Consider the following 26,071-nt stretch of genomic DNA (forward strand, 5'->3'; position numbering starts at 1 on the left):
AACATGCCTGAGCTTAATATAACTTGACACCAGTGATGGGCAGCAACGCATAATTAGATTACTTTTTTCAAGTAACGAGTAAAGTAAGGGATTACTATTGCAAAAAAGGTAATTGGATTACTGTTACTGTCCCGTAAACACGCTGCTCTACTGTGTTACTAAACCGTGAGTTTGTTTGCAAGAGTGTCTCATGACAGTGACATAAGTGCATGCAATGTTTGTGGTAACAAACGTGTGCAGATCAACAATGGATCATTTATCGAGTGACAGCGTGCAGCGTTTAAAGACGTTTATGTGAAAACAATAGACAATTACTGTCACTGTCATTTTTTATCTCCCTCAGAAATAAAAAATGACAGTGGGCCCCCCCCTACACACAACACTTTATCACAACAAGATCATAAAAAAGTATCTTAATGTTGGACCACAAAAGATCCAGTAGTCGTATGAACCTGTGATTCATATACACTCATGTGCGATCGTGGCTCAAGAGTTGGGAGTTCGTCTTGTAATCGGAAGGTTGCCGGTTCGAGCCCCGGCTCGGACAGTCTCGGTCGTTGTGTCCTTGGGCAAGACACTTCAGCCGTTGCCTACTGGTGGTGGTCAGAGGGCCCGGTGGCGCCAGTGTCCGGCAGCCTCGCCTCTGTCAGTGCGCCCCAGGGTGGCTGTGGCTACAATGTAGCTGCCATCACCAGTGTGTGAATGTGTGGATGACTGGTTGTGTAAAGCACTTTGGGGTCCTTAGGGACGAGTAAAGCGCTATATAAATACAGGCCATTTACCATTTGTATATATTTGGAGTCGTCGCCTTTAGGCGTTGCACTACTGGAAACCTTCTAAAATGACTGATTAGTGTTTCTGTGACTTACGGTGATGTGGTCAAACAGTTTGAAGGTGGAGGTGCCACAGCTGGAGGTGGTGGTAATGCGGTCCGGGTATTTTCGCACAGCGCCACCCTGCCAATCACAGCTGCCGTCCTGTCCCGCTACCACCACCAGGCCCTCTTTGTTCTTCAGATACACGGGCCCCTTCACACCATACCTGTGAACAACACGGCTGTGGTCAGAGGTGCTGAATGACAGGATTAAAGGCAGCCTTACTTACTCAGTGATATCACCCTAGTAGAGCACTTCGCTCCCACTCTGCAGGCCTACTTGTTGTTCCTAGAGTATTTAAAAGTAGAATGGGAGGCAGAGCCTTCAGTTTTCAGGCCCCTCTTCTGTGGAACCAGCTTCCAGTTTGGATTCGGGAGACAGACACTATCTCTACTTTTAAGATTAGGCTTCAAACTTTCCTTTTTGCTAAAGCATATAGTTAGGGCTGGACCAGGTGACCCTGAATCCTCCCTTAGTTATGCTGCAATAGATGTAGGCTGCCGGGGGATTCCCATGATGCATTGAGTTTTTCCTTTCCAGTCACCTTTCTCACTCACTATGTATTAACAGACCTCTCTGTATTGAATCATATCTGTTATTAACCTCTGTCTCTCTTCCACAGCATGTCTTTATCCTGTCTTCCTTCTCTCACCCCAACCAATCACAGCAGATGGCCCCGCCCCTCCCTGAGCCTGGTTCTGCTGGAGGTTTCTTCCTGTTAAAAGGGAGTTTTTCCTTCCCACTGTCGCCAAAGTGCTGCTCATAGGGGGTAATATGATTGTTGGGTTTTTCTCTGTATCTATGAAGCGCCTTGAGGCGACTTTTGTTGTGATTTGGCGCTATATAAATAAAATTGAATTGAATTGAATCACTCCACCTGCTTTATGCCCTGTGATTTTAATCATTACATGGATTCTACAGCCTTTTCAAAATGACCACAGGTTACATTTTAATAAACTGTTAATATTGCATATCCCTGTACAAACACCACAAGCACGGAGAACACTGATGTTATTAAATTACACTTTCCTTGCAATAAACAAGCAGCAACCTCCAGAGGTTCGCTAAGCTAACGTAGAAGTGCCACAAACTGCAGCTTCTGTGACACAAGGCTGGCTCCAAAGCACCGTCCCCCACAGACTCAACTTCAGCAATGCAATTAACTTATTTAAAGTTAATTAACAGAAAAGATTTGGTGTTTTAGCCAATTTCCCCCGCTCACAATAAATGTTTAAAGAATTTGTTTAGTAAATTTATACAGTTTAAAACTCATATTTAAGAGAAAATAAAACTAGTGTGTCTACTGTTAAATATACATTGATTAGCGTGCAATTACATCTTCCAACAAATTCATTCATTGTCTTAAACTTTGAATTCGTCTATTAAAAACATGAGTGGTTGGCCGTCTGTGAGCTGTTGTACAGCTGCATGAAACAAAGCACAGGACTGAAGGCTCTTACTCTGGGATAAACACCAAGACACCGTTGTCTCGAATGGAGTAGACAACAGCGTCAGCCACACAGCACGGGTCCGTCTGAGGGTCTCTGTCTCTGAAGAACAGACACTGAAACAGTGCTGTGGATCGCATTTGTGCTGCCTGCGCTGCCTGGAAACGAAACACAGACGTCAGCACAGTTTCTGTTAATACAGTAAGAGGTGAATCATTGAAAAACACGAACAATAAAACACCCCTGACCCTGTTCTTGCTGTTGACATGGTGAGCCATTTCCTCCACTTCTTTGTTACAGGCTGGTGCTTTACCAGACACGACGCCCCTCTGCATGTGCAGGGCTGTGGTGAGAAGGCGGTGCACGACGATATCTGCGTACCGACGGATGGGTGAGGTAAAGTGTGTGTAGCGATCCAGAGCCAGACCTACGACAACGAAGCAAATATCAGTTCTTAGTCAAATAATTGTTCACAAACAACAGACGTTGGATACGTGTGTGCAGACGTGTGATGGATGGACCCACAGTCACACTGAAACTCATGGACATGGAAAAGCTGTGCAGAGGTATCGTACCATAATGGTAGTATTGGTCTTGAGGATGAGCACCAGTGGAGAAGTACAGAGCCTGTGACATAGCAGTGGTGGCCATCATTCTGAACAACCTGTTCACCAGGGGGTCCTGTGGGTCCACAGCTCGGTCCAGTGAGGCAGCCAAAGCCTTGTTGGACCTGAAGGAACAGAGCCAGAGACCAGAGATGAGTGAGGTCTCATCTCAGCAGTCAGCCACACATACTTGCATCACCATGTCTCTTGTCCTGGGACCGGTTCTGCTGTTGGTTTAAAGCAGTGGTCCCCCCCCCACAATCCTCCAACCGCACATTCATATTTTGTTGCAGTTCAGATCCTCAGACCTTTTGTAAACAGTTAAACAAATAAAAGTTAACTAATAGATTACAGGTTGTAATTAAATAAATCACTACCTCTTTTAAAAAACAGAAAAACAAACCATCTTTAATTATTTGATGTAGAGTTTTGTTTGTTTTTTTCCTGTGTAAGAATATTCAACATTGATACCAAAACATTTTTCAAAAAATGCCTCTCTGTGCAAAACGGGTTTAAAAGCAATAGAGGTGGGAATCACCATACATCCCACGATACGATATTATCACAATACTTAACGCACGATACGATATTATTGCAATTTTTTAAAATATTTTGCGATATTCAGATTCTGTACATAAAGGTAAACTTTATCAATATTCATTTTATCTAATATCAAAGTCTCACACTCAGTCTTTCTCTCATTTCAGTTTGATTGTTGACAAACTGAACGGTTTGTATTACAGTCTAGTCCAACTTAACTGAATCAACCATCTGGTACAATTATAGCTATTCTGAACTATGCAGTTTATGAAAACTATGCAGCCCCTTCAGCAACTGAAGAATTTGAAAGTCAATTAAAACAAAATATAATTTTACATTAAATAAAAAAAGTTTTAAACTTAATTAAAATAAAACATGTCTTAAATTAAAATAAGTAAACTGTCATGTTTATTGCTGCCAAAAACAAGTTAAACACATTTGGACAGTGAAGGAATGTCAGGATTCTTGCTCAGAAAAAGGATCAACATGCTCTGAAGTCAGAGCACAAAAACCTTTTTGTAACAAAATATCGATTTCTGCTGTCCCTGTATCCATACATTATTAGCAAACAAAATATCACCATACTACACAGTATCCATTTTCCCTCACCCCTAAAAAGCATAAACAGCTGTGGGATCCTGTTTGTCCGTGATTTGAAGCGGGGGAACAAACTGCGGCAGGATCAGTGCCGAGGTCGGTGTGTGTTCCCCCTGCGTGGCGAGCATTCGCTGGGCACGGAGTGTGGATCCAGTTCACGCTGCCTCCATTACAAACAATCAGACGTGGACGTAGTGATGTTTGAGTTTTGTAAAAAAGTGAAAACTGAGTGTCGTTACATTACCATTCAGTTTAAGGGTGACAACAGAAAATTAAATATTTATTGTCCTCACGCGGTATCAGACGGATTATTTTAACAAACGAAGGACATTTTGCCTGATAATTATATTTATCCTGTAACTTTACTGTATAAAGAGCTAAAAACTCCAAAGTTTCAGGAGTAGTTCGTCGTTAGAAGAAGTGTTTGTGAACTAAAAATCAACAATGTGGGATCCTGTTTGTCCGTGATTTGGACAGCCCAGCGTGTGCTCCCGACGCCAGGGAAACCAATTCTGTCGGGGAGACCGACCTCGCCACGACAGCTGCTGTGAAGGTGAAGCCAAAGGCAAGATATGCTTCATCATATGTTCTAGTCTTTGGCTTGGAAGCATATTTGGCTTCAACCTCAACCTGAACTGAAGGAAAATGTCTTCTTCTTGTCCGACTGCTCATGTGACACCTCAGTGTCCCCGTGTTATCAAACATTTCATGTTCACACACTTGTGTGTCTGAACATGGACTACAACATGCATTTCCTCAGTTTCTATACTGAACAGTCAGAAACATTACCTGGTGTCAACGGTGAAACCTTTGGCCTTTGCAGTGTCCACCAGCTGCTTGAAGAGCTCCTGTTGTGGTGGTGGGTGACGCCGTAGAAGGGCCTGGTTGGGGAAAGCTTCCTGGATCTTGCGGGCCACCCAGTGGTTGGCGTAAATCATGCACTCTGCCACCGTCTCGTGGACCTCCAGGGGCTGACGAGGGACCAGGGCCGTAATGTTCCTCTCCTCATCCAGCTGGGCACCCACCTGAAAAGGGAAAATGCTTCTAACGTGACTTCAATGAAAAAGAATATGAAAATGCATCAGTGGGCCACATTTTACTACAGTTGACTTTAACTCAGTTGAACATGCACCACTCGACAGGAACACATCCTGCATGGAGAACCAAATGTGAATGAATCAACCTGAAAACAGTTCAGCTCTCTATCACACCAGTAAGAACAGCTCTGGTCATGGGCACAGAAACATCTCCGATCTGCTCTTTTTGTTTATAGTGGACAGCCAATCAGAAGAAAGTTAGCTTAAAGGAAATGTGCCTTAAAGAGAAAACAAAACTTTTTTCAGACTAAGGATGAACTGAGGCACCAAAGCACTTCAGCAGGAACCAAAAGAAGCCAGAAAGTTTGGATTTGAACACAATTTTGGCCGTTTTATATAATAGATGAAGATGAAACATCTGTTGTCCTTATCCTTCAGCACAGCAGATGTTTCATCAGCGGTCAATAATCCAGCTTTGTCAAGATAAGAACTGGATTTTTGGGTGGCAGCTCAATCATTAAACATACTTTTAGAAATATATTGGTTTTTCCACGATCCCAGAAGCAACCCTAGAGAATCATTTTTACTTCTTATCAATATTCTGTGTGCGACAGCCACAACAGGAATGCAATAACTGAATAATAAATAAATCCAAGACATCCTATTAGAGAGCATCTTCTAGAACAACAGGAATTGTCCATATGAGGTTTTAACAGATGGCCAACCAGCCGCTGTGAATAAATGTCTGTGATCTAATGTGAACTGTCAGTGGTTTCACAGTGGAGTGCTCGGTTTCTTTATTCCAATATTCTCACTGAAATGACTTTCTGATAAAATGTTTTCTGCTGAGGAACGTGTTCTGCTTAGACGCCTGATTTGAAAAATAACGTCTCTATTAGACCGTGCTATCATTCATTATCAATGAAAAGAAATATATGGTATCTATCTGTAATTCTGACGCCTAATTCTGTAAATAACACAGCAAAAAAACCAAACTAAACATAAAGATCTGGAAGAGTCCTGCGTCTAAATTCATTCAGTTAAACATGTTAGAAATATGGTATCTAACCAGATTCTTACTCTGGATGGCATTACCTTGGCCTCCAGTAACACTGTGAGGAACCTTGGAGTCATTTTTGACCAGGATATGTCCTTCAACGCACATATTAAACAAATATGTAACACTGCGTTCTTCCATTTGTGCAACATCTCTAAAGTTAGAAATATCCTGTCTCAGAGTGATGCTGAAAAACTAGTTCATGCATTTATTACTTCCAGGCTGGACTACTGCAATTCATTATTATCAGGATGTCCAAAAAACTCGCTGAAAAGCCTTCAGTTAATCCAAAATGCTGCAGCAAGAGTCCTGACAGGGACTAGAAAGAGAGAGCAGATTTCTCCTGTTTTGGCTTCCTGTTAAATCCAGAATTCAAAATCCTGCTCCTCACATACAAGGTCTTAAATAATCAGGCCCCATCTTATCTTAATGACCTTGTAGTACCATATCACCCTATTAGAGCACTTCGCTCTCGCTCTGCAGGCCTACTTGTTGTTCCTAGAGTATTTAAAAGTAGAATGGGAGGGAGAGCCTTCAGTTTTCAGGCCCCTCTTCTGTGGAACCAGCTTCCAGTTTGGACTTGGCAGACAAACACCATCTTTACTTTTAAGAGTAGATTTAAAACTTTCCTTCTTGCTATAAAGCACATAGTTAGGGCTGGTGACCCTGAATCCTCCCTTAGTTATGCTCCAATAGACTGTGGCATCTTTGTCATCATTATCACTGACTACATGTTTATAGACCAATCTCCATTTAATCATTAGTTATCATTAATCCCTGGCCCTTTTCCACAGGGTGTCTTTTGACCTGATCTTCTCCCCTCGGCCGAGGGATCTTTACATTACAATATCAAGTGTCTTGGGGTGACTGATACTGAATTTTCTAACCATGATGTCATCTGACAAAATGACCAAACTTTCACTTAGACAGAAGCTTAGAAGGGAGAATCTTCTGCAGCTGAAATGTGGCAGAAAGATAGTGGCACCAGTTTTTAATCTGCAGAATGGATTTCTCTCCACTGAAGCTTTGTGCACGGTTTGTTTTGTTTGATTCACTTAAGATTCATTGAATCATTTTGTGTCACATGTTAGACGTCAGTAATGACGATGTGTGAGGGTTAGACACTCAGCTATAACATGCTTACGCTTTCAATTAAGAACATGAATCTTAAATGTTTGCAGTCTTTATTTATATAGTCTTACTGTTAAGTACACAGATAATACTCTATAAAGATACAAGAAACCAATCATACCTCCACTCCTTCCAGCTCCAGCGCTCCTCCTCTGTCCCTCTTTGCCCGAAGATGTCTGGCTACATGTGTGAGCATCTCAAGTGCCTCAGTGAGTTGAGCTAGCTTAGAACCCTTTTCCTGAGGACCCAGGGCGGCCAGTTCCTCTACCTCAACCTGCTCTCCGTTGAGGAGCGCCTGAGCCAGCTCGTAGTGGAGCTGATAGGAGGAGCGGATGAGCGTACGACCATACCAGACCTCTTGGACTTCGAGGGATTCTGCGTCAAGCTCCCAAAGCACGCTCATTGAATACCTGAATTTGAAAGTGTCAGTTACACAACTAGCATGCATTTTAAGCACATGAAAATGAAACGTGTGATGGGAAGTCTACCAACCTGTCAGCACCTCCCAGCAACGAGCAAAGGTCTGCGCTGAGAACAGCAGGCAGCATGTCGTACCTGCGGTCTGCCAGGTAGTAGGTTGTAGCCCTTAAGAAGTAACATAATAAATATAAAAAGGCAATGAGATCAAAGCAGCAGCTTTATCATCTGCTTTCTAATCAAAAATGAGACAGAATTTGAAAATAAGCATTAAATATTCAGAGTTCGTTCCACCTTTGTCATTTTCATCCTTCTGTTTATTAATAAATCAGGATGAAATAAATAAGCAAAATGTTTTTCTTATGATCTAATAAATATTCCCCATTTTCTGAAATAGAATTTAAGGCTTCAAACCACATTCATGAGATTTTAATTTGCTTCTTTAACAATCGTGACACTCGAGTGTGGAACTGAAGGAGGCGAGTGGACGGGTGGCTGATCTGCACGGTGCTTTGTGGACAGCTATGAAATGTAAAGTGGAATCTTAGAGTAAGTCAGAGAGAAAGCAGAGGACCTACATTAAAAATCACAACATAAAATATATATAGGAAGATTTCAGTATTATTTTATAAGTGCACGTTGTTAACAGTCTCCTCACTCTGCTCTCAGTCACTCTTCTGTACATGCTGCTGCTGCTGCTGCCTTTAAATAACGACATGCACTTCATCGACCTTCTTACTAATTTATCTGCAGACTACACTCACCAGCCTTTATCAGATACATTTCATTAGCACTGGGTTAGACACTTCTGCCTTCTGAACACTCATTTCTTCACTTCCAAGACTCAACAAGGTGCTGAATCAATTCCGTAGAGATTGTGGATTATAGCGAGATTACACCGAGATGACAGCATAATGCATTTGCTGCAGATTTGTCGGCCGTTCAGCTGTGATACAAATGTTTTTGGGCTGCTTCCCTGTCACATGGTGTCATCGCTGCATGTTTCATTTGGCTCCAGCTCCCGATGCAATCCCAGGAAGGAAAATTTGATCAAGTGCAAGCATTGCCTTTGCAGCCCCGACCTTCACTTCATTTACTGCAGATATTTTTAACTCAGATTTATTCATTTGTTAAATCATCATTAAATAAATCATGTGCATATATCTGTACATAAACACAGATGAATATCTTCTTGTTCTATTACTGTGGTTCAGCTGTCTTGTATCATCATCCTCTTTATTAATAAGATGCACTGAAAGCCAATTATAGACAAACCATTAACATTAAGTTAAGTCAAGGTCTGGAAAAAACCCTTTGCTCTCCAGTGTTTTCCTAACACCCTTAACGTTACAAAGGGGATCTGAAAGCAAATGATGTGTGACACACTGTTCGTTACTTCTACCACTCAGTAGAATAAAACTAATTTAGTTGTAAGCGGACCGATTTTTCCTTTTTTTGCTGTATGGCTGCCATGTCCCGTAGTAGGGATGCAACAATACCAATTTTTTCAAACCAATACTTGGATCTGAGTATTTGCCGATACAGAGTACAAAAACCAATACGTCTACCACACACACACACACACAAATGCAATGAATTGGAAGACAGGTTTTATTTTATTCTCTGCCGATAATAAATAAAATCTTAATAAAAATGACCACAAAAATATTTCAAGTGAAAAATAAGCACTTCTGTTAAATTATTGCAGAGTCTCCTCATTGTAATTTTACAAATTTCATATCGCAGCTCGAGTATGCTGAGAAGAATCCTGTTTTCCACGACCGGCATTGGCTGGTCATCCAGAGCGATAAAATGAGTCGAGCCTCTGTTATTTTAACTGCCCATGGATTTTCTCTTGACATTTTTCATCGCTTTTCCAAAACCTGAGTTAAAGTTGGCTGTTCCACACTGCTGACATTTTGTTTAGCCTAGCTACAGCAGCCTCCAGTTTCTCTTTTTTATCTGGAGCTGCCAGTCTCACTCGCCTAACCCTGTGTCTGTTTAGTGCGGGATGTCCCCCTAGTGGCCAATCTAAAAAACTACAACAGAAATGACAAGCCACCCTCTGATTAATGAAATAAGTTGGTATCGGTTCATGGTATCGGTTAACTTTTACGAGTATGAGTACACACACATTTTACAGTATCGGCCCCGATACCCGATACCAGTATCGGTATCGGTGCATCCCTATCCCGTAGTAATATATGTTTATGAAGGCCACAGTGAAAATCATTAAGGCTTTCCCACAGCGGGAAACATTCCCCTGTCCTGTTAACGGCATCGTACTCAAAATGAGCACAAGTCCTTCATAATAACATGGACCACTATATTCTGTATGTAGCAGGTCTCTACTGTGAGAACCCCAACCACCTTTTAGTACAACCAGCATTCGTCCATTCACACACATATTCATACAGCGTGTTAGTCTGTACCTTTAAGCAGTTTCTCTCACATGCACACTCACACTAATGGATGCATCCAGGGAAATTTGGGGGTTAAATATTTTGAGCAAGGTGACTTTAACATGAAGCCTGAAGGCACCAGGGATTGAACCAACAACGTACTTTCAAAGCCATAATGGACCCTGTGAAGTCCTTCTACATGTGATTAAATGATAGACATTTAAGGCTTAATGCTTCACATCTGTGACTCAAAACAGACACGAGCCTTATTTAAGGTGTGTTATTTATAATTGCGCTATAAGGCATGCTACTGCTGCAACATTAATTCAGGCAACAACTTTCTTGCCTCTTTGTACTTCTGAAAGTTCCTCTGAACACTTATGCAAGATGCTGTAAGGTAGCTTTTCTTTTATCCTTTATCCCACCTACTCTACCCAACCACTCCAACCAGTTCCTCACCTTGAACGTGCCTCCAAGTCTGTGAGCGAGCCCTCTTTGACAAAGTGAGTGACATCAGCGATGTGAACTCCCAGCTCCAGCCTTCTGTTGGGCAGCTTGCGTACAGACAGCGTGTCGTCTACATCTTCACAGCCGCGTGGATCAATGCTGAACACCAGGTGACTGTCCCTAAGATCCCGCCGCTCCGCCACCTCAGAGGGGTCTACCGTCCACGGCTTCTCCAGAGAGTTGACCGGCATCTCTCTCAGCTGATGGCAGACGGACAGGCACAGCTAAACAGCCGCATAGTCTTTTGAACTTTTCACATTTTGTCACATTTTGTTATAATTCTGTACAAAACATTAATAATATTAATAATAATAATAATACATTTTATTTGAAAGCGCCTTTCAAAACACTCAAGGACACTTTACACAAAGACAAAGCAAAACAGTGTTTTACTTTCAGTTGCTTCCTTGTCACAAGGGGTCACCACACTGATAGCTCAGCATCTTTTGATATGGCAGAGTTTCATACCAGATGCCCTTCCAGGCACAACCCTGATTTGTATCTCCGGCTGCAATCGAACCAGAGACATTTTGCCTGCCAAGCCAGTGTGTAAACCACTGATGAAAAAAGGAAAGAACGAACTATTCCACATATTTAATGATTCCTTAATATTTTGTTGATTTGAGCAATATTTTCATCTTTAAAACCTTTGGTTACTATGGTAACTCTCTGATAACCAAGCAACCAAGCACTCTCTGATGTGACCAATCACAGAAGCTCTACTGCCACCCCCTTTATAACATAAACAATTATGAATGATGTTACAGTCTATGATAGTGGACTCATCTGTGCTTGTCCTTTGTTACAGCCCATTGCAACTAGGGATGGGTATCGTTTAGGTTTTATCCGATACCGGTGCCAGACCGGTACTTTTGAAACGGTGCCGGTGCTTAAAGAATGGAGAACACAAAATTGGTCCAAAAACCTCTCATGTTCAGCTGTTTTTTTGTAAAAAGATAACAATGTTAGCCTTTTCTGCAGCTATGGGGCATATATGGCATCACTCTTGGCTGGAAGCAGCTTAATCAATGGAAAAACCACAAACTTTGTCCAAAAACCTCTCATGTTTAACTGTTTTCCACTTTTTCTTTGGTCATTTTAGCCTTTTTGTCCAGGGTGAAGGGAGTATCTGCCATCAAACAAGAAGACAGCTGCATGTAGCTATGATGATGTTTGCTAGTTCACCTTACATGCATTAATGTAATAACGTGGTTAGCCTACTCAACGTAAATTACACACGAACAACATTAAGCTACTCACGCAGAGAAGAACGGCTGCTGCTGCATCATCATCATCATCATTTCTGCTACACTGGCAGGGCTAGGGGCCAGGACTCTCCTCTTCGGGTTTTTGGGGGATGTTGCTAACTCCGGGTTGATAACAGGCACCACACCCGCAGTAGATGTGCTCGGTGTGAGGTCTCGCAGCAAGCTATCAAATACGGCGCATTTCTCGGCTTTTAAAAAAAACGCTATGCGTCGCCAGGTGTTTCATCAGATTTGAGGTGTTACCTCCTTTGACAGTATCACAGTATCAGCTTAAAGCACTTGTTGCAGCTGCTGAGTTTGCATCTTTTGCTGTGAAGTACAGCCAGACTTTTGACCGCTTCGCCTTGGGCATTTTTAATCTGTAGCTCTGCTCTAAAAGAACGTACGTACCTGGACCCGCCTACTATCCTCGGAAACGTAAAATGATTGGCTAGAATCTAAAGTGTATGACAAAAAAAAGCACCGAAATAAAGCACTGAAATGTGCGCTTCTTTTTGGTCTGGTTACTACCATTTATGTCAGAACCGCTGCCATACCGGTACCCATCCCTACACAGCATGAAGCAAATTACTCACCAAAGTATTTCCAAACTCTGTAGATGGGTATTTGCCACCGTTTGCGTCAATTATGGTTGAATTTAACTGTTTAATTGCAATTTATAGACATAGTTTTTAAAGACATTTTCATTTTTTAAAAAAAAAAAAAAAAATCACATTTTATCATAATATTTATATTCACAATGATTGCTGATGGGTTCACAACAGCTAAATACAAAAGGTGAAACATACTATACAGGCTTGTGGAATTTGCCTTTTAGAGATGCAAAAACTTGAATTTATCTCTAACGTAGGTGCTCTCACCTGTGCGTCTGAGAAAGGAAGAATATGGATGCAGTTCTCTATGAGGATGGTCTGGACCTCAGTCTCAAGCTCTCCAGCTCGACCCAAAACCCGTACACTATGGCCGTTGGGATAGAATGACGTGCTTTCCCATGAATCAATGCGCACCACGACTCTGTGGTCCTAGGTGAGGATGAGAAGACAGGGATAGAAATGAGACAGCACTTAGCAAACACTGGTCACACTATGAGACAAAAGCATAATGCTACAGTAACACTAGAGACTGGAGCGCAAACAAAATCGGTGTTGCTATGTGCAATGAATTTGCAATATTGTTGGCTTTGAAATGCTTCTTTGGAAGATGGGGACTAATTCTGCAACTACTCTCAGTCAGTTACTTTTATTTAAAGGGTGCAAAACACCAATCGAACGGTGATAAGATGGAATAAGTCCGCTTTTCAAGTAAAAAAGGTAAAGCTGATAATTAAATGCAATCTGTAATAATATCGTGTAATCATGTCCAGCCTTAAATTCATAGTTTTGAAACAAATGTAAAGTTTCTGCTGTAGTTGCTGCAGGATGGTGATTTAACCACAAAATGACATTACACGGGTACTCTAGAGTTTTGCTGTTAGAGTGACTGCAGTGAGCCCGGGGTGGACCTCGACTGTCTGCAGATAGAGTCCTGCTTTTCAAGGCAATCACCTTGAAAGCGTTCATCCAGAGGTTGACAGTGTTGTATTCTCAACCTTTGATCGACCAGTTGGTTGCCGTAACTACTTGTAATTGATCGCTGAATGCAAAATATTCACTGCAATCACTGGAAAAGCACTGTTTGTTTCCTATTCTTACTCATGTGACTAAGCCATAATGTACATCATGAAAATAAAATCAACCTATAGATGCAAGTCAAGTCAGACCTGCAGAGCTTCAGCCTGTTGAGTACTGATGCGGATTTTAGGAATACGCTGGTCCCAAGGTATGGTCAGTATCCGCTGGGAATTCCTGCTCTGGGACTGAATCCCATCCCTAGTGGGGAAAGTTACCACGTAGTCTCTCCAGTTCCTCTGCAGGATCCCTACAATACGACCTGTGGGGTTAAATGTCAGACATCAGTACAGAGAGACATTTATAGACTATCCTTAACATGGTCTGCAGTTAACATTATAATAAAACGCTTTAGCCTCTCCTAGTTTGTCAGAATCAGAAAGGGTTTTATTGCCAAATGTTGAGGTTTACAACATTAGGAAATTGCTGCGGTACTGAGTGTGAAACATACTGTAAAACAAACACTTAAATAAACATAAAATTGAATTTAAAAGTGCTAAGCAGATAGATATATACATGTTAGTGGTGGGAACAGTCATATGTAGGGATGGGTACCGGTATCTGGTGCCATGATAGCACCAGTTCTGACATAAATGGTAGTAACCAGACTGAAAAGCAGCGCACATTTCGGTGCTTTTTTTTCCTGAGCTGTGATACACTTTAGATTCTAGCCAATCATTTTACGTTTCCGAGGATAGTAGGCGGGTCCAGGTACGTACGTTCTTTTAGAGCAGAGCTACAGATTAAAAATGCCCAAGGCGAAGTGGTCAAAAGTCTGGCTGTACTTCACAGCAAAAGATGCAAACTCAGCAGCTGCAACAAGTGCTTTAAGCTGATACTGTGATACTGTCAAAGGAGGTAACACCTCGAATCCGATGAAACACCTGGCGACGCATAGCGTTTTTTTTAAAAGCCGAGAAATGCACCGTATCGGACCGGAGTTAGCAACATCCCCCAAAAACCCGAAGAGGAGAGTCCTGGCCCCTAGCCCTGCCAGTGTAGCAGAAATGATGAGGATGATGATGCAGCAGCAGCCGTTCTTCTCTGCGTGAGTAGCTTAATGTTGTTCGTGTGTAATTTACGTTGAGTAGGCTAACCACGTTATTACATTAATGCATGTAAGGTGAACTAGCAAACATCATCATAGCTACATGCGGCTGTCTTCTTGTTTGATGGCAGATACTCCCTTCACCCTGGACAAAAAGGCTAAAATGACCAAAGAAAAAGTGGAAAACAGTTAAACATGAGAGGTTTTTGGACAAAGTTTGTGTTTTTTCCATTGTTTAAGCTGCTTCCAGCCAAGAGTGATACCATATATGCCCCATAGCTGCAGAAAAGGCTAACATTGTTATCTTTTTACAAAAAAACAGCTGAACATGAGAGGTTTTTGGACCAATTTTGTGTTCTCCATTCTTTAAGCACCGGTTTGAGCACCGTTTAAGCACCGGCACCGTTTCAAAAGTACCGGTTTGGCACCGGTATCGGATAAAACCTAAACGATACCCATCCCTAATCATATGGTTATTGTTCATGAGTCCAACAGCAGAAGGGAAGAAACTGTTCTTATGGCGAGAGGTTCTGGTGCGAATGGACCGGAGCCTCCTGCCTGAGGGGAGCAGGTCAAACAGACTGAGTCCAGGGTGAGAAGGGTCAGCTGTGATCCGAGCTGCACGCCCCAGTGTCCTGGAGGTGTACAGGTCCTGCAGAGATGGGAGTCTGCAGCCAATCACCTTCTCAGCAGAGCGCACAACACGCTGCAGTCTCTGTCCCTGATAGTGGCTCCAGCGTACCACACGGTGATGGAGGAAGTGAGGATGGACGCGATTATTGCGGTGTAGAATTGCATCATCGTCCGTGCTGGCAGGTTGAATTTCTTCAGCTGCCTCAGGAAGTACATCCTCTGCTGAGCCTTCTTTATGACGGAGGTGACGGAGGCTCCCACTTGAGGTCCTGGGTGATGGTGGTACCCAGGAAGTGGAATGAGTCCACAGAGGTGATGAGGGTGTCAGTCAGGATGATGGGGGGGAGTGGGGCTGTGTGCTTCCTGAAGTCCACAATAATCTCCACTGTCTTCTGGGCGTTCAGCACCAGGTTGTTGTGGCTGCACCAGGACACCAGACGTTCAACCTCCCTCCTGTAGGCAGACTCATCCCCGTCTGAGATGAGTCCGATAGCGGTGGTGTCATCTGCAAACTTGATTAGCTTGACAGACTGGTGGGTGGAGGTGCAGCAGTTAGTGTACAGGGAGAAGAGCAGAGGAGAGAACGCAGCACTGGGGGGAGCCGGTGCTGATCCAGGGTAACACCAAGGTATTCCCAGGTCAGTATATCCTGGGTCTGCCCCAGGGCATCCTTCCATGGCTGGAACACCTCACTCAGGAGGCATCCTTGCCGAATGCCCGCACCACCTCAACTGGCTCCTTTCGATTTGGAGGACAGAAAGCCCACTTTCTCCCCTTGTATCTCCAATCTTGTTCTCTCGGTCACTAACCAGAGCTCGTGACCATAGGTGAACGTAAGGATGTAGATCGACTGGCAAATCGAGAGCTTCGCTTTTATGTTCAGCTCTCTTTTCAACACGACAGACCAGGACAGCATCCACATCACTGCAGCGTCTAAATATCTGGTGAACAAGCAGCAACTTGTCTGTGCACTGCTTCATACTCTGCTGTAAACCACTCCAGTGCAAGGTGGAGGCCACCACCTGGTGAAGCCAAGAGAACCACATCATCTGTGAAAAGTAGAGACAAGATTCTGAGAGTGGAAGCCTTCCATCTTTCTATGCCTAGAAATTCTGTCCATAAAAGTTATAATTGGTGACAAAGGTCAGCCCTGGCAGGGTCCAACACCCACTGTGAACGAGTCTAAGCTCTTGCAACGAATGACCAAATGGCTCAGACACTCCATACTCACACACTGCATACACCTCCCAAGAGTGTGCAATGTAGTAATCAAAGCAAAGGGTGGCTAATTTGAAGAATCTAAAATATAAAACATGTTTTGAGTTATTTGACACTTTTATTGTTTACTACATAATTACATATGTGTTCATTCATAGTTTTGATGCCTTCAGTGAGAATCTACTATGTAGAAGTACCAAACCATGACAGAAAAACCACTAAAAAAAAGGTGTGTCCACACTTTTCACACGCTTCAGGTGTGCTTAGTGAATAACTCAGGCACCAGAAACCCAAGAAAGAGGAGCAAGAAGAGGAACCATGATGGAAGGACCGGCTCCTGCACAGTACCACCAACAGATAAAAGAACTAGCTCACATCCAGAAATCCTACCAGTGGCTGGACTGGACTGAAAGACAGCACAGAGGCACTAATCATGGCAGCACAAGAAGCCATAAGTACAAGATCCATTGAGGCTGGGGTCTACCAGACCAGTCAGTCAAGACCCCAGATACAAGCTGCGTAAATGCCCCTGAGACAATCCAGCACATAACAGCAGGGTGCAAGATGCTAGCAGACATACATGGGACGCCATAACCAAGTAGCCGGCATAGTGTACAGGGAATATCTGTGCCGAGTATAACCTGGAAGTCCCGAGGTCAAAACGGGAGACGCCCCTTAGTGTGGTGGAGAATGACCGAGAGCTTCGGGGCTTCCAGATACAGACAGACGAAATGGTGAAGGCTAACCGGACATAGTGGTGGTGAACAAGCAGAGGAAGACGGCTGTAGTGACAGATTTAGCAATCATCAGGAACATCAGGACGAAGGAACGTGAGAAGCTAGAGTACCAAGGGCTCAGAGAAGAGCTCAGAGAAGATGTGGAGGTGAAGGTGACGGTGGTCCCAGTGGTAACCTGAGCACTCGGTGCAGTGACTCCCAAGCTAGGCGAGTGGCTCCAGCAGATCCCGGGAATAACATCTGAGATCTCTGTCCAGAAGAGCGCAGTCCTGGGAACAGCAGAGATGCTGCACAGGACCCTCAAGCTCAGGCCTCTGGTAGAGGACCTGAGCTTGGAGGATAAACCGCCTGCAGGGGAGAATTTTTTTGTCCTTAAGACCTCGTGTGTAAAAATAATAACAATAAGAAGGGTTAACAATGGTCAATTGACTCCAGTTAGATTAAAATTTATTTTATGTGTTGCATATTTTTTATGTAAATTATTTATCTTTGCTAAACTTCTTCATCAAAATAAACAACAAGATGTCACAAAACACAGTGTGTTAGCCAAATTAAAAGTGTGACAAGCTAAAATAGTATTTTTGGACCTGAACTATCCCTCCCTGTTCCAGGTCTGCCACAGCTGAAAAGATTATTGATTATTTGTGTGAGTGCACGTGTGTAGTTGCAGGAGTGTTCCTTGCCTTTTGAATACTGGGCCCTGAGTTGTGTGCTTAATTAATCAGTGTCTTTCTTTCTTTCTCTCTTTTGTCATTTGCGAGGTTAAACTGGCAAACTTATGGGGACCCGTCTGTCTCTGTTCTGCTGTGTTTGGTAAAGGGAACTGTATGTTAGTGGAAGCTCAGTATGCGTTCCCTGCCATTTGTGTCTCCTAGACTTAAAACTTTCTTTTGTATTGGACAAAAGAAAAGGTGTCAGACAATGAACAATATCTGCCATGTCATTAAAAAGCAGGAAAAAAATCAGCAAAGACGTGACACAGAACCTGAGAGATGCATTTGGCCCTTGAGTTGTTCGACGAAACTTCATCATTATTTGAATCTCTGGAAATGTGGCTGTCAGGAAGCTATTCCCTGACGAATGGAACCATGGAGAATAGGTTCAGTTATGCCAAATTACACCAGAACTGTAATAAAAATCAGTAGCAACTTTAAAAAAAGTTTAATTGTAAATGCCTGCTCTATAACTATAAACTATGTCCAGAAAACAGCTTCCAAAATGCACATGTTATTTCACCCAAATATGTTCTTATAATGTTGCTTCATGCAGGTGATATAAACAAGAATGGTGAATGGACTCATTCTTATACAGCTCTTTTCTACTCTCCCGGAGCACTCAAACATGCCACATTCACCCAATCACCCCATTCACACGAGCACTTCCTTCTATGCGTTTAAGTGCTTACTAAGCAACATTCACACTCACTATACTCCAATGGATGCATCGGAGAGCAACTTGGGGTTAGTATCTTTCCCAAAGATACTTGGCATGCAGACTCGGGGAGCCACGGATCGAACTAGGGCTGCTCGATTATGGCAAAAATGATAATCACGATTATTTTCACTGAGATCTCGATTATTTGACGATATTTATTTAACAATAACAATGTGTTGAATAATGACTTTAAAGATTGTCAAAAATAATATAAAATAGTGCAAATACTGATAACAGTGCAAATGTTTGCAATATAAGAAATAAATGAAAAATGTAAACATCTGTGTTTAGTGAACTTTGCAGTGTTGCTCTGTGGTGCAGCTACGACACTGTAGCAAAGTTTACACACTGTGTCTACTTGATCCACGTCTGACTCATGAACCCATAATGTTTCCACACCACTCAAGTTTTTTTACCTCTTTTCAACCAACAGCAGTCACTCTCCTCTCCAAATAACTTCTGCTTAGCTTTCCGAGCTTCCCTCGGGTCCTCTTAATCAGCGGTCTCCAACCCCCGGGCCTCGGACCGGTACCGGTCCGTGAGTCGTTTGGTACCGGGCTGCGAGAGTTGAGGCTCAGGTGTGAAATGTATAGTTTTCAGGGTTTTTATCGGTTTTCAGCGTTATTTTGTTATCGTTTTTATCGTTTACTCGGTTTTCCTGGGTCTTTTCACGTGTGTTATGAATAAATATAATATAATAAATCTTCTTTTTTCGGTACCGGTACTAGTTTTATCTTGTTGTATTTATCCGCGACACCTTAAAGGCCGGTCCATGAAAATATTGTCGGGCATAAACCGGTCTGTGGCGCAAAAAAGGTTGGAGACCGCTGCTCTTAATTGTTGTGACACGTGTTGGAAATGCAGAGAGATGCGCTCGATTTGCCACACGGAGCAGCGCGAGAGTAAAGCACGAGGGAGGGGCTAATAATCGGCTCAGTCATTTTTAATGATTGTTGAAAGAACAGATCGTAATCGTGATTAAAATTCGATTAATTGAGCAGCACTAGATCGAACCGTTCATATAAAGTCAATATTATTGACTTTATATATCAAGATGCTTCATTGTTTTCATTACTTATTTGTAAGATATCCTGAACATATTTTAGGCAAATCAGACAGAAAATATAATACACAAAATATCATTAAATACAAATATAAATACAAACATTCCCACCTGTTGGCAGAGGTGTGCTCTCATTGTCCTCTCCAGTTTTTTCATCCCCATCAGTCAGGGCTGTGTCCCTCCCTCTCCACTCGTTCTTGGGCAACAACTCCACCACAACCTCGTCCCCGTGCACTGCTCTGTTTCGATTTTTTCGACCATACACAAGCACATCCCAAGTCAGATCTAAGATGGACAGGGGGGGGTCAAAGTCGGGAGAAGAGATCAGAAACGTTTAGCAAATATAAGTTTAATGTGTCTGTTCCACCTGTTTTGAAAGTGTAAGGCGTTTTCACCTGTGCTCTTGGTTGAGAAGTTCTTCGGCCTGACGAAAGCCTCATTCTGTGCCCGATGCTTGTTAACATTCAGTGTACCCTAGTAAAAAGGAATGAAACAACACATTTACTCTTCTGCCACTGAGGTTGTGTTAAACAATCTGGTGAAAAACTCCACTGCCTTCTCTTTGTGACATCTCCACACCTGCTCAGGTACAGTTGGGGAAATAATTATCACTGCTGAATTTGTAGGTTTCCTCAGTTACAAAGAAAGAACAATTATTCATGTTATTTCTTTAATGTTAGTTTCATTTAATGGAGAGCGATAGAATATCAACAAAAACCTAGAATCAAAAAAACATTAAATAAAAGCCATAAGGTGACTTGCAGGTCCCTGAGTGAAGTGTTTGATCCCCAACCCAGCCAGAATTTTGGCTTCCACAGACTGGCTGTGCGCTCTTTGTGGTACACAAAAATACAATCAGTCAATTACAGACACTCCTGATCTCAACACGTTCTTCCATTACAACTAGGGCTGCCACAATTATTTTGATAGTCGACTAGTCACCGATTATTTTTGCGATTAGTCGACTAATCAGATCATCATCCATTGGACGTAAAACGTACAGCTTATTGCACCAGCAGCATCTGCTCTTATATAACTATCATTAGCTTACAGCTTTAAGTGTGTAAGGTATGTGCTAACTAAAAATAAAGACAAGATGATAGTTTGTTAAATTTTAATGAAATTTGCAGATTGTTTCGGTGAAGTTTAATAAACTCCTTGCTATCTAAAATATAACAGGACACCGGAGTAAATTCTCGAGCATCTCACACTTCTGATAATCAGCTGTCTGCTTGACGTTTATTCAGCTGTGTAAAAACTATAACTTTAATTTACTCAGGAACAAATAAAATACTAAAAAAAAGCCAAACAATAACATTTTTAAGTTAACTAAGTGACTTATATATCATGTTTAACCTGAGTAGCGAAAGACAGCGGTGGGTTTGAAAACGATTTGCCGGTGTTGTGCCAAAAAGTGATTGTCTGCCAAAAACTGATTTCTAATGTTTCTGTGTATTTTTTATGTGTAATATCTTTACGTATGTTCGTAAATAGACTTCGGTGAACAGGGTTTACAAAGGGGTTACATAGAGTATTTAAAAATTATCCGTTTTTCAAGTATCTTTACAACTCTGTGTTATTGTACTTACATTATAACCAATCCGGTCCTTTATCCCCACTTAAAATATTTTACAGAACTATTGTAATATTTGCTGCCATTTCTTCTGTCCTCTTGGCCAACTTACTCTTACAAAAGACATTTTTAATGTTAATGAGATTTTTTTTTAAACTGCATAAATAAAGGTTATATAAAAGTCGCTGGCAAAAACTGATTGCGGCTTCTACCTTGTTACACGAATGTTGTTTGTGGCTCAAGATGACTTTATGTCATCCACAAGGGATGCATTTGACATATGTTTCACATATTATAGCCCAACAACTTACTTATAGCAGTTTAAATACAAGCAATCAGTTTTTGGCAAATACCGGAAATCACTTTTTGGCAGACAATCACTTTTTGGCACAACACCGGGAGTCCGGTGTTCTCACGGCTCTAGTGAGCCTAGCCCCCGGCTAGCTATCGAGCTAGTGGGTAACAGACGTCTCCGAAAACGTCGGAGCGCTTTTGAAAATATGTGGTGTCTTGATAAACTGAGCAGATATTTGAGGTTTACACAGCTACATTCTCGCCTGAAAATATGTTAAATGTTTATTTTGTGACCCAGAAAGAATAATAAGAGTAATATTAAAACTAACTAGCTGCCGCCATTGTTGGAAACTGAGCTGGGCCGCGCTATGAATTCTGGGACACAGCTTCTTCTTCTTCTTCGGGGTTTAACGGCAGCTGGCATCCTTGTACATGCAGTGCTGCCATCTTCTGTTTCAGTCCGTTATTACACTCTTAAATCCTACTACTTATTCCTGCGGCTTTTGTGATCTTACAAAGCTTCAAACGACGCGTCGACTATTAAATCAGTCGTCGACTATTAAATCAGTCGTCGACTATTAATCGTAACTAGTCGACTAATCGTGGCAGCCTAATTACAACCTCTTCACCAATGTTGGAGTCGTTACCTGAAAAAGTTATGTATTGCACATTGCTCATTACTTTTCTTAACATAAGAAAAGTAAGTGCCTTCGGACCATGGATGGTCCGAAGGCAGTTTGGACTGCAGCCTTCAAGAACCCCACTGGTAACATACTACTCCACTTGATACCAAGAAGTCTTACCACTGTGCTTGGCAACAAAGGTCTCTACCCCAAATACTAAGCCATGTTTTGCTTGGGGACTCACTGAAAATAACTTGCCAATCCCTTTATGACTTTTTTTTTAATAATAATGTTTTTTTCTGTCTCTCTCCTTTAAAATTAAACTACAAGAAAAATTAGAGACAGTTCATATCTTCTTCATTCAATAACAGTCCTGCTCTTCATCTCATTTTCTTTATTCATCAGCCCCTCAAATACTCCTCAGCACACTCAGTGTATTTCGTTAGTATAGATTAGTATATGTATTAAAGGTACCTGCAGTTTCTCTGAAAAATGAACAGACTTAAAGCTACTAAAATATTTAAACTTTGTTCCTGCTGCTGTTTTAAACTCGTGTTTTAAAGAGATATCCGGTATACTTAAAACAGGAGTTAGAGAATTGTGGATCAATATGTTTGTCATTGCACAAGATGATTAGATCTTTAGTATGAATGCTCACCTCTGTTTTCTACACAGACACACACACATATTGCTGATCACATCACATGCTCACAGAGACACACACATACACATACACACACGTTCACATGTGAGTTTCTTATCTGTCTGATTAATGTTGATGCTTGTGTAACCACTGAAGTTAATAAAAGGGCTTTGAGAGAAGGCTGGAGATGAAGAGCTTCTCCTCTTGCAGCAAGTAAAAGACAGAAAGCGCTGAGTCAGCGGGGTTTAAGCATTAGACCCAACAACAGGTTGGTAAATTTTTACCTGAATGTAACGTTCAGACTTTATACCAGCCTCCAGGACTTCAGCGGGAAGATGTTCGGGAAACTCTTTCTCCCCATCGTCACCCTCTGTCTCTTGTTGTGCCTGAGAAATGGAGCTAAACAGTTCATGGGCTGCCTGCAGATCTGACCAGAAGCTTTGCAAATAATCCTGGCAAAGGAAAAACACACAGGTCAAGAAATTAATTACTTCAGTTGGCCTTCTTAGTTCCAGTAAAATCCCTTCAAGGGCCTAAGTTTTGGATCCTCTTCCACTTAACCTTATCAGGTTCAAGAAATAGAGTAAAATCTCTCAAATTCACCTCAAACCAACAGCCAGATGGTTAAAGCTTTTGATACAGTTAGGCGTCCTCAGTATTAGTATTACAATAATAGTTAAATAGATATAAGAACTGGTTTCAGAATGAATAAAGCGAGTTTTTGGAACGGGCTTCCCAAAGCAACAACCCTGTAGTTCATCTTTGGACCGTGCTTAAACGCCACGACCGTTTTAGGAAACCAACCAATTTAAATGAATTCTACCAATTCTGGTTGAAAATTGATCCAATATCTCCCCAGAATCGTGCGAGGATGTGGACTGTACAGAAAATCAGAAATGAATTCTTTTTTTTAACTTATTAAAATCGTGCGCTGCACAGAGATTGGTTTACAGAAACATCAGAAGGACCATGTTACCATGACAGCCATGCTCATGATGAGTGAATGTAAACTTAAAATACAAGGTATACAATAATTATTACAGCCTATGTACAGTATTAAGTATAAAAATTATGTTACATTATATAAAAAGACTGAGTTGGCAGAACTAAAGACAAATAAATGAGAGAAATTCAGACATTCTATTATTCTATTATCTAACATCATGTTCAGCCAATATCTTACATTTTGTAATTACAGCAGTGTCCATTCGTATGTGATCATTATAACTACATTATTTTTTTTAATGCAAGTGGGAAATAAGCTGCGTGGTGTGTCTGGTCAGACAGCATGGATGTTTGTGTGTAGTCCACACAGAATGTGTTATGGAGAGTAGATAGCTACACTTTTATAAGTACATGTTAGCCACAGCACCCATTCAGTTAATCTCACAGAGCAACGATTCATGAAGGAATCCTGAAGTACTTTGCAGTGTGGCAAGTCAAAGTGGCAGAGATTTGGAGGATTTGTAAGGCTACGTCCACACGTACACGGGTATTTTTGAAAACGGAGTTTTTCCGTTTCCGTTTTAAAAAATAATCCGTCCACACGTAAACGCAGAAATGAAGGAAAACGCTGCTAGGTCCATGCCAAAGCAGCAGGTGGCGCTATATTCCTAACCTGTAGAAATGTTGGCCAATCAGAAGTCTAGAAGCCTCGGCGGGAGATAGTAAACAAAGATGGTGCATAGAAGCAGAACCGAGTCGTATGTGTGGAGGGACAGTAACTGTGTGTGTATATGTAAGCATGTAAACACTGCAGAGACAAGTAACAGTAACAGTATTGTAGAAATTCATTTCACCGAAACAATAACGTGGCGCACAGTGTGACGTCAAAAAAGGCGCACACCTTTGACGCTGCGTTTTCTCCGTTTTTCTCGTCCACACGTAAATGCAAAAACTGAGTTTTCGAAAATCTCCACCCTGGCCGGAGTTTTTAAAAATCTCAGTTTTCAGTGACCAAAAACGCCGTTTACGTGTGGACGAAAGGTGCAAACGCATAGAAAAATCTGTGTTTTCAAAAATACCCGGGTACGTGTGGACGTAGCCTATGTTTGGATAAAAATATACAAATCTGGCAGCAATGTATCAAAAATGTATCAAAAATGTATCAAAAATGTATCACAATAGAAAGTGATGTAATATTAATTTCACGGCTACTAGCATGTACTGCTCTTTTCTCTTTTTTCTTTAAATAAACATCAGACTTGATATCAGTCCTTATTGAGCAATGATTTTTCTCTCTGACCGACTCGTGTTTGCGGCGTTCCAAACACGTTGCCAAGAGGGAAGAAGCAGAGTACCTGTGAAGCCAAACATATAATATCAACAGCCATAACATGGCTAAAGGCTGTTTCTAACCTCTCTTCTTTACTTTAACTGTCATTTATTGACCATTTTAAATGGCGATACCAGTGTATCGACAAATAGGTAAAAAGTGTAAGTGTTGTTTTCCTGACAGAGCTCCGATCAATCAGTGCAATTACAAACAAGGCTGTGACGAAATTCTCATTTACATATTAGTTTAATAGTTTTCTGACTCGTTGTCACTGTGTTTTATACAACCACAGCATGCTTGCTAGGCTGACATGAATTGAAAAGCAAAGTGCAGCTCTCTATATGTAAACAGACTAAATGCCACATATATTTACATTTTGTCACTTAACCAAGAAATCGTGTGTAATGACTGAAAGTTTGACAACAACCACCAATTTCACTTCTAAGTGAGACTGTTCTAATACTGTTGCCAAAAATGTGTTTCAAAAGCCCACGCCTGCTATATGCTACAATAGTCCCACTCAAGATTATTGAAACAATACAGACCAACCAATTGTTCCATCATAAAGGCTCCAACACAACGACTTTACAATGTAACACAAAGAGCTGACTTTCAGTTTTAGGTGTTCAAACCATGTGTTTCTCTAAATGCATGATGATAAATCCCTGTAAGGTGGCTACATATAAGAAGCGATATAGAGTAGATGGTATTATAAAGGCATTTCACATACCTGGACGGAGATGACGTACACTCCAGACGTCAGGCAGCTGAGCTGAGCCACGGCCTCGGGATCCTCAGTGATCATCACTATATTCATCATTCCTGCCAGGTGGTTGTAGTACCACACTGCAGCTGAGTACACACACCTACACACACACACACACACACACACACACACATTAAATGAACTCACAAGTTTAGCATAAGATACATGAAAGCAAACTGCTAAAGCAATAATCTTTAACATCTCCCGCTAAGT

The 26,071-nt window shown here is 41.7% G+C and overlaps 1 protein-coding gene across 1 annotated transcript in view; it reads right to left on the reverse strand.

Moving 5' to 3' along the window:
* dis3l (DIS3 like exosome 3'-5' exoribonuclease) overlaps nt 1-26,071 on the reverse strand; it is a 40,446-nt gene that overhangs the window by 3,847 nt on the left and 10,528 nt on the right. Inside the window, exons 4-17 of the mRNA XM_087842680.1 lie at nt 25,823-25,958; nt 23,102-23,269; nt 20,080-20,158; nt 19,796-19,969; nt 13,644-13,813; nt 12,745-12,906; nt 10,569-10,816; nt 7,783-7,875; nt 7,412-7,700; nt 4,855-5,090; nt 2,899-3,053; nt 2,572-2,750; nt 2,336-2,481; nt 870-1,041 (exon numbers count right to left, since the gene is read on the reverse strand). Coding sequence (XP_087698806.1) covers nt 870-1,041; nt 2,336-2,481; nt 2,572-2,750; nt 2,899-3,053; nt 4,855-5,090; nt 7,412-7,700; nt 7,783-7,875; nt 10,569-10,816; nt 12,745-12,906; nt 13,644-13,813; nt 19,796-19,969; nt 20,080-20,158; nt 23,102-23,269; nt 25,823-25,958 — 2,407 coding nt within the window. The remainder of the gene's footprint in view (nt 1-869; nt 1,042-2,335; nt 2,482-2,571; nt 2,751-2,898; nt 3,054-4,854; nt 5,091-7,411; nt 7,701-7,782; nt 7,876-10,568; nt 10,817-12,744; nt 12,907-13,643; nt 13,814-19,795; nt 19,970-20,079; nt 20,159-23,101; nt 23,270-25,822; nt 25,959-26,071) is intronic.

This window comes from Neolamprologus brichardi, chromosome 1 (genome assembly GCF_056152115.1).
Source record: "Neolamprologus brichardi isolate AB-2024 chromosome 1, ASM5615211v1, whole genome shotgun sequence".
NCBI classification, from domain to species: domain Eukaryota; kingdom Metazoa; phylum Chordata; class Actinopteri; order Cichliformes; family Cichlidae; genus Neolamprologus; species Neolamprologus brichardi.